Source organism: Lolium perenne, chromosome 5, assembly GCF_019359855.2.
Source record: "Lolium perenne isolate Kyuss_39 chromosome 5, Kyuss_2.0, whole genome shotgun sequence".
Lineage (NCBI taxonomy): Eukaryota > Viridiplantae > Streptophyta > Magnoliopsida > Poales > Poaceae > Lolium > Lolium perenne.
Genome location: NC_067248.2, coordinates 261,790,983 through 261,800,508, shown reverse-complemented (window position 1 = coordinate 261,800,508; position 9,526 = coordinate 261,790,983). Strand labels below are relative to the sequence as shown.

Sequence of the window (9,526 nt, the reverse complement as noted above, 5' to 3'; positions counted from 1 at the left end):
AGCCAGGACGTGTGCCGGATTTTTGCGGGCCGTCGCCCGAGGGACCAGGGCCCACCAGCAGTTCTGGGAGCCTCCCGGCTCTTCGTGTTGCTCGTCGCTGCTCATCGGTGGGTTTTGGCAGGCAACACAGTTATGGAGACTTCTAAAGCAGAAGAGGTAGAGAATCATATAGCTTAGTAGTACCTCCGATGTCGAGGGCGAGGAGCGGGGAGGCGGCGGTCTGGCGCGGGAGGAATATGGGAGGGCCGCCGTCCCCGGGGTCGCCGCCGCGGATCTCCGCGCCGGAGAGGTCGATCCGGCGGCTCATTGCCGCGCCGCCGCTCGCCACGGATCGCCCTGCGCCGCCCCCTCGGGTATCACGCGCGCATCTGAGCGGCTGGAGGAGGCGCGAGGCGGCAGCGGCGCGCGAGGAGGGTCGAGGCGGAGCGGGCGGGCCAGGAGGGCCGAGGCGGAGCTGGCGGGCCGGGGGCGAGCTCGACAGAGAGCGCGCAGGAGGGGACGGGGCGAGCTCGACGGACGGCCGGCGGCAGCGGCTGCGAGGGAGTTGGGCGGGCTGGAGCGCGCGTGGGAGGAGGCGGCGGCGCGTGGGAGCTCGGCGGCGGCGTGTGGAAGGAGTAGGGCGCGTGGGAGCAGATTAATTCCAGATCGACCTGGTCGGGCCACGCGCGTGGCCATAGGGTTTTGACCCCTTTGCCGTGTACACACCGCTTTGCCGTGCGCAGCATGTTCTTTGCCATGCGGGAAGTCTTTGCCGTGCGCTCTTTCGCTCTTTGCCATGAGGCAATTCTTTGCCGTGCGCTTTGACTATTCTTTGCCATGCGTTTTTTCTAAGGTCTGAAGGCAAAGAAGGCTTTGCCGTGCGCGCGACACACGGCAAAGAATAGGCTGACGGCAACGCCAATTTTTCCCGTAGTGATTCTTATGTGCTGGCTCCCGGCCCTGCCTGCATGCACACCGGTGGATTTGCATTACTTGAACACTCGTGCCATGTTTAAAAGACGCATCAGATCTGCAGCAACGAACATGCATGCAGACAATATTCTGGTCAGACGAGTTCTTTTTTACTATACCTTTAGTTCACAATATAAGCTATTTCCTTTATTTTAGTCTGCTATACAAGGGCTTATATATTATCGGCACGCCGAACTATTCTCCCCCCTCCCAGCTCTAGCCTCGCTACAGTAAAGTTGGTCCTCTCCTTCCTCTGACCGGGCCGCCGACGGCCGCTCCGCCGGAATAGCTGGCCGGAGCTGGTCTAGGTTTGGTGCCGGAGTAGATTAGGCTTAGATCTGTAGGTTTTCTTGCTGGTTTTCGGCTTCATGCCGCGGTTTGGGCGTATGCCCCGTAGTGGAGGCGGTGGCGTGGATCTCTGTCGCCGGATCCAGGCCATGGTAGGGCTGCTTCTCCCCCTTCTTCTGCTCCTGTGGCTGGAGGGAAGCTGGGGCGGCGGCAGCGCCGCCTTCTTCAATAAGCTGGTGGCTGGATCTACTGGTTCCCGATCTATCTGCATCGATGAAGCACTCCTGTTCGGCCGTGGTGGCGAGGGGGAGGGCCGATATGATGAGGTGAAGCGCTCTCTTGCTCATCTCCTTGGCAGCCATGGTGGTCTGGAGGAGTGGGTGCGAGATCTGCCGTTTTTGGATCTGGGAAGCGGAAGTCCTTGTCGCCGGAGCTGCTCGAGGTGCTGGAAGACTTTGCTGCATGATTTCCCGACCTGCCGTGGAGGCGAGGAGGAAATTGGTGGTCGAATCGCTTCCTTCCAAGATCAGCATCGGTGGCTTCCTGCGTGGTGCTATCTACAGATCTTCTTCGACGAGCTCAATCACACGGACGGCCTTCTTGCCTCCGTGATCTTCTGCCGGCATGGCGGCATATCGACAACCTCCAGTGAGGAGGCCCTTCTTCCTAGCTGCTGGAGCTCGGCGCCTGGCTTCTACCAAGTGGTTCGTCCCCGGTGGATTCGAGGCGTCCGGCGGCGAAGGAACTTCACCGGAAGTGGGTGTTCGGGCATCTGCGCCCTGCTCCTCGGCGGCGACGTGTTGAGGACGCCGGCGACTGGTGGCGGAGGCATCCAGGGACTTGATTGCATTCCTTTTCTTAGTTCCAGGGTGTTTTCTGTAATTTGGCAGGCCTTATCCTCTAATTTGTGGTTCTTTAGTGCGAGAGTTGAAAAATGGCCTGTTTGTAAAATTGTAACCCGCCACGTGTTGGAATGAGAAGTTCTTCTGGGGTCTTCCAGACCCCTTTCTTTGTGCAAAAAAAAATATATATTATCGGCACGTTGTACCAATGTGCTTGCAATTTGTCATACCAAACACATGCTCGCGATCGGGAAGCAACACATGCGAGATGCGCCAAGTCATACAATAGTACAATACTGCATCCTCCTTTTTTCATCCTTCATGCACTACACGAAGCAGTATAGTACCAAAAATACATGGTGAACTGCGAAAAATACTCGGCAAAGACTTCACCGTGTACAACAATCGTCAAAGCCAACACAGCAAAATAATCCCTCGGCACAAAATCTTCGTTGTGTGCCATTTCATGCGTACTCGGGCACTTAGCCGTGTGTTTCAAGCAGGTACTCAGCAAAGAAAAGTGAACTCCGTTTCCTCCTAGAGCTAATGGTGCATGTTCTTCGCCAAGTGTTTCCCGGTGGCACACGGGAAAGTCAGCTAGGCGCGTCCAGGAGCTACCACGTTGCTCTTCCCTTCACCGAGTGCAACACACTGGAAACACTCGTGGGGCTGTGTACCCGTGAAGTCGCTAGTAGAAAACAGAGCTTTCTTCTAAAGGTTTAATCTCGGTTTAAATAGAATCGGGACTAATAGGCCGCATTAGCCCCAGTTCGAATCGGGACTAAATTCTCTTTTTCTACTAGTGAGTTGCACTCGGCAAAGCCAAATGCACGTAGCAAAGATGTTTCCAGTAGTGATGCATGTTTGGTCGATGATCACACCAAAATTTCATTTCGATAGTTCCTCCAGCACAATTCGTCCAGAAAAGAATGTCACAAATTTATCTAAATAAGTCAGCGACGTTCTTTTCTGGAGTATCAATGTAGCCTGGATGAGGCGCCCGCTACGTGCATTTATCTTGAATGTTACTGTCTATGTTCCCAAATAAAAGCTTTTTTTAATGAATTCTGAAGCTTATATTTTAGAACAGAGCTATACGTACCAACATTTGGCAGGTTACACGAACCTACGTTTGGCACAGGCCGGCGAACAGTTGGAAGCGCGTTCTTTCGCTAGCTAAGCCACGGAAATCTCAATATTTCAAGTGCTACACCATGGCCGGGTTGATTAGATTAGATACAAAAATTTACTCACCACCACGGAGTATGTCTTTAGTGGGACAATTGAACTAGTCTATTTCTCTGACCCACCACCACCTGAAGGAAGCCAAATGACGTATGGACCTCTCTTTGTTTTCCGAAAGAGAGACATAAGACTTGCCTCAATTTATTAATTAATCAAGAATTCATCTCATTTTCCTTGCCCGTCTTCATTTTTGGACGATAATCTGCTCCCTCTCTTTTTCTTTAATCTCTACCAACCTTACCTTTTACTTGTGTACGCCGAAAGCCATTAAAAAATACAAAGAGAAAGAGAGAAAGACGAGTGGATGTGTCTGTTCGATCATGTGGGGGCTGGTGACAGGGCCATCCCCGAGGGGAGCAGGTGGGGCAGGCACCCCGGGCCCCCAAAATCAGGGGGTGGGGGCAGGTAGCAGTGGCCGAGCGCACAACAGCTCTTGTGGCGGTGCCATTGGAGAAGGACGGGAGAGTATCATTTTCTCGTGTAGTACTGTTGGGGGGAGACGATGGATGAGACGGTATGTGTAGTGGGCTAGGACGTGGGCATTCGACAAATGCCACCCGTGCGGGAGGCAATACTTCAGCAGCACGAGTAGGCGGGCTCAGTGAAACACTTCTGTCTCGTCGAGGTTGAGGTTGTGCAGCCTTTCTTCACCGATGTCGGTGCCGTGACCGCCGGCCTCGTGACTGTGCGCCATGGCGGTGGAGAGGAGATGGACCCATATGCCTACTCAATGTGAGCTTTAAGATCTTTACGAAAGTAGGCACTAATAGAATTACGAATATTGCACCGAAAGTAATAAAACCTACCCAGACAGCGTTTATGCCAGGGAGGCATATTTTAGAAGGAGTTGTAGTATTACATGAAACAGTCCATGAACTTCATCGGAAGAAACTGGATGGTGTGCTTTTTAAGATTGATTTTGAAAAGGCCTATGATAAGGTCAAATGGTCTTTTCTTCAGCAAACTTTGCGAATGCAAGGATTCTCCCAAAAATGGTGTCAATTAATAAGCAATTTTGTTGAGGGAGGGTCCGTGGGAATAAGGGTTAATGACGACATTGGTCATTATTTCCAAACTATGAAAGGGCTGAGACAAGGCGATCCCCTGTCTCCGCTCCTTTTTAATTTAGTCGCAGACATGTTGGCCATTTTAATCGCCCGAGCGAAAGACGATGGCCAAGTAGGGGGACTTATACCTCATCTTGTCGAGGGAGGAGTTTCATTGCTACAGTACGCTGATGATACAATTTTATTCATGGAACATGACCTAGAGAAGGCAGTAAACATGAAGTTAATACTTTGTATCTTTGAGCAATTGTCTGGGCTAAAAATAAACTTTCACAAAAGTGATTTTTTTTGTTTTGGTAAAGCCAAAGAGGTGGAAGATCAGTATACACAGATCTTTGGTTGTGAAGCTGGGTCACTTCCGCTCAAATATCTCGGTATACCAATTCATCATAGACGGATTTTGAACAAGGAATGGAATCCTGTCGAAACTCGCTTTGAGCGAAAACTGGGATGTTGGCAAAGTAAGCTTCTTTCATACGGAGATAGGCTTGTTTTGATAAACTCTGTACTATCAAGTTTACCGATGTTTATGCTATCTTTTTTTGAAATACCTAAAGGGGTAAGAAAAAGATTAGATTTCTATCGGTCTCGTTTTTTCTGGCAGAACGATCAGCTAAAACGAAAATATAGATTGACCAAATGGAACATTATTTGTAGGCCCAAGGAGCAGGGAGGGCTAGGGGTGGAAGTCTTGGAATTAAAAAATAGATGCTTGTTAAGCAAGTGGCTATATAAACTCCTTACCGAACAAGGAGTTTGGCAGGAACTATTATATAACAAATATCTTAAAACCAAGACCTTGTCACAAGTGACTGCGAAACCATCCGACTCTCCATTTTGGAAAGGACTCATGGGAGTGAAAGACGATTTCTTTTCACGGAGTACTTTTTCAGTAGGTAATGGCCAGCAAGTACGCTTCTGGGAAGACACTTGGCTGGGAGATGCTCCTCTCGCGAGTCAGTATCCTTCGTTATATAATATCGTCAGACAAAAGAACGCTTTAGTCGCTGAAGTTCTCACAAATAGACCTTTGAATTTAGAATTTAGAAGGTCTTTGACAGGAAATAAGTGGGATGCTTGGATCGATTTGGTCCAACGACTTATGTTTATTTCCTTGTCCGACGAGAAGGATGCCTTGGTGTGGAGGTTAACAACTTCTGGATCTTTTTCGGTTAAGTCAATGTACGCGGACTATATGAACGGTCATACGATTTTTCTTCGTAAATATATTTGGAAGCTTAAGATACCACTAAAAGTTCGGATTTTTATGTGGTTTCTTCATAAAAAAGTTATCCTCACCAAAGATAATTTAGCTCGCCGAAATTGGAATGGTTGTAAGAAATGTGTGTTCTGTGATTCATCGGAATCAATAAACCATTTGTTTTTTGATTGTCCCTTCGCAAAGCTTATTTGGAGAGTTATTCAGTTTACCTTTAATATACCCCCACCGACTAATGTCACAAACATGTTCGGGAACTGGTTAAATGGGGTGGGTAAGACGGCTAAAGTTAGAATTAGAATTGGTTTTAGCGCGTTGATGTGGGCTATATGGAATAGCTGTAATGACATTGTCTTTAACAGGAATACAAATGTTAATTTTTTACAGGTTATCCGTATGGTATCACACTGGATCCACGACTGGTCTCTCTTACTACCGGAGGCGCAACGAGAGCCTATGCATGCTGGATGCCGCCGGCTGGAAGCGGTGGCACAGGCTATTTACAGCCAGGCTGGTTGGCGACCTACTAAACGACTTCAAGATGCATAATCGTGTCACTATACTGTTTCGTTGGCTAGTTTATGTGTACACGTTGTATGATCTTTGAGTTGTAAAACTTTGATACTTGATATTTTGATACTTTGGGTAATAAAGAGAGCTGTGTGCATCGATTGATGCAGAGGCTGGGGATATACCCCATTTCGAGAAAAAAAAGGAGATGGCACTAGCGGCTAGGGTTTGATGGAGGAGGGGAGCGGTGGAATGGGCGAACCCGGGGAGTGACGGGCGGTTTATAGCGGGCGGAGGTGCGCTATGTCGTTGTTGTGTGGAACTGGCGAGCAGCGTCCCATCGCTTCGCCGTTGCATCGTCACCTCGGGAACTATTGCGCCTATTGAAGATGACGACCGACCTTCTCCACGCGGGCATTTTATCGTGACATGCGGCTACTCTCGCTAGCACACCTGTAATCCTGCGTGGCGTGAGTCGCAGCACCCTGCATGATGGGACCAGCACAGGGTTATCAGTGATTGTATTAGTCTCCAAAACTGGCCGGCTATCTATTAGACGCGTCGGCGTGGGCCAAAAATCACACCAAACGTCCAAATAGCTATTGAGATCGCTGTAAGACGTGCCAGCAGAGATCCTCTTGGTACTAAGATGATCCAAAAATGCTGGACGCGATCAGTTGACCTTATCTTTGAGTGAGAGCGCCGAGTATAAATATGCAGCTCCCCCGCCCCTCCATCGCACAGCAACACAAATACACAATAGTCGAATAAACGGCCATGGAGAGCCTTCCGAAGCGCGACGCCAACTACGTGCCCCTCAGCCCCGTCACCTTCCTGCCGCGCGCCGCCGCCGTCTACGCCGACCGCACCTCTCTCGTCTGCGGCCGCACCGTCTTCACCTGGCGCCAGACGCACGACCGCTGCCTCCGCCTCTCTGCCGCGCTCCAGGCTCTCTCCGTCAGCCGGAACGACGTCGTCTCCGTGCTCGCGCCCAACTCGCCGGCGCTCTACGAGATGCACTTCGCGGTGCCCATGGCCGGCGCGGTCATCAACGCCATCAACACCCGCCTAGACGCCGCCGGCGTCGCCGCCATCCTGAAGCACGCCACCCCTAAGCTTCTCTTCGTCGACTACCAGTACACGCGCGTGGCCACGGAGGCCCTCAAGAGCATCACGGCGGCGTCCCTGCCGCTGCTGGTGGTGATCGACGACATCGAGGCGCCGACGGGCGTGCGGGTGGGGGAGCTGGAGTACGAGAAGCTAGTGGCGCGCGGCGACCCGGCAAGGCACCCGCCGCGTGACGTCCTGGACGAGTGGGACGCCGTCGCGCTCAACTACACCTCCGGCACGACGTCGGCGCCCAAGGGCGTCGTGTACAGCCACCGCGCGGCCTACCTGAGCACCGTGGGGCTGCTCCTCCAGTGGGGGGTGGGACACGAGCCAGTCTACCTCTGGTCGCTCCCCATGTTCCACTGCAACGGTTGGACATTCACGTGGGGCGTGGCGGCCCGCGGCGGCGCCAACGTCTGCGTCCGCGCGCCCACTGCCGACGCCATGTACTCCGCCATCGCCGACCACGGGGTCACCCACATGTGCGCCGCGCCCGTGCTCTTCAACGTCCTGCTGGACGCCCACCGAGAGCCGTTGAGCCGTGCTGTGGAGGTGCTCACCGGTGGCGCGCCGCCGCCCGCCGCGCTGCTCGAGCGCGTGGAGCGGCTGGGGTTCCACGTCACGCACGCCTACGGCATGACGGAGGCAACGGGACCGGCTATGGTGTGCGAGTGGCGGGAGCGGTGGGACGTGCTGCCGGCGCCGGATCGCGCGGCGCTCAAGGCGCGGCAGGGCGTGAGCGCGCTCTCCCTCGCCGGCGCCGACGTGAAGGACCTCAAGACTATGGCGAGCGTTCCCCGCGACGGCGTGACGCTCGGCGAGATCGTGCTGCGCGGGAGCAGTGTCATGAAGGGGTACCTCAATAACCCGGAGGCGAACGAGCAGGCGTTCAAGGGCGGCTGGTTCCTGACCGGCGACGTGGGCGTGGTGCACCCGGACGGGTACGTGGAGATCAAGGACCGCTCCAAGGACGTGATCATCTCCGGCGGCGAGAACATCAGCAGCGTGGACGTGGAGTCAGCGCTGTACGGCCACCCGGCGGTGCAGGAGGCGGCGGTGGTCGCCATGCCGCACCCGCACTGGGGCGAGACTCCGTGCGCGTTCGTGGCGCTCAAGAAGGAGTTCGACTCCGGCGCCGGCGAGGTCAGCGAGGAGGAGCTGGTGGCCTTCTGCCGGAGCAAGATGGCGCACTTCATGGTGCCGAGGAAGGTGGTGTTCGTGGAGGAGCTGCCCAAGAACGCCACGGGGAAGGTGCAGAAGCTCGCGCTGCGCGGGAGGGCCCGTGGGCTCAGGCCGAGGGCTGCGGACAAGAAGAGGCCCGACCCGTTCCGTCCCACTACCATGGCTGCACTGTCCAAGCTTTGACTTTGGACTGGTGTACAAGCTTTCCGTCAAAACTCAAAAGTGTGTGTAATACAGCAGCAAGGAAATAATAACCATGCGTGACATTATCTTCTGCTTAGTTAAGCTTTTGGATAGTGTCATGTGCGGTTCAATTTGGAGTACTAAATACGTATCTATTCTCAATTAAGAATATCATGTAGTGGCTATTTGTTTGTTACTTGTACTTCCTCTGTCTCAGATTAACAGACGCGCACGTAGTTTAAAAAATTATTTTGATCATTATTTTGGTCGATAAAATATGAAATATATCACAAAAATATATCATTAGAAAACTTTTTTGCGTACGAAGCTAATGCTATAAATTTTGTAAACATAAAATTTATATTTTATTTACCAAACCAATGGTCAAAGTTTATCTTAAACTGCGTGTGTACCGAGACGAATGGAGTACTATTCTATCTGTTTCAAAATAAATTGCTCAATTTTGCGTTGCTCAACTCTCTCTAAAGTTGAGCAGATTATTTTGGAACGAAATGAGTACATGGAATGGATGTATAGCTACTTGGCATGTTTATACTCTTTTTTATGACATGTTATGTACACATCATTCGTCTCTAAAGAAACTGCAAACTTTATCTAGATATCGAGGTATACATCACATTTTAGTTATAGATATATCCGTATGTAGAAGAAAAAGTTAAACAATTTTTTTAGTAATCTAAGAAGTACGTTTGATTGAACATAGAGTATATTTACATCTGATTGAAAACCGTGGCTTCCCAGCAATGCCGTGACCATGGAAGCGTTGGCCATCTGGGAGGGAGCTTGCGGTGGAGAGAGGCTACAACCAGGTGATTATACAGAGCGATTTTTCAACTGGCTATGAACCTTTGTAATGGAGGTCATCATAATCGCTTGGAAATTATTACAGCAATTTGTCAGGAGAAATT

General features: G+C 51.6%; 1 protein-coding gene across 1 annotated transcript; it reads left to right on the top strand.

Annotated features, from left to right (window-relative positions):
* The first annotated feature begins 6,877 nt into the window (after positions 1-6,877).
* Positions 6,878-8,726, top strand: LOC127298401 (trans-cinnamate:CoA ligase, peroxisomal). The gene has a single exon (XM_051328264.2). It carries the CDS (start codon positions 6,900-6,902, stop codon positions 8,595-8,597), a length of 1,698 nt encoding a protein of 565 aa, XP_051184224.1. The 5' UTR covers positions 6,878-6,899; the 3' UTR covers positions 8,598-8,726.
* Positions 8,727-9,526: the final 800 nt, after the last annotated feature.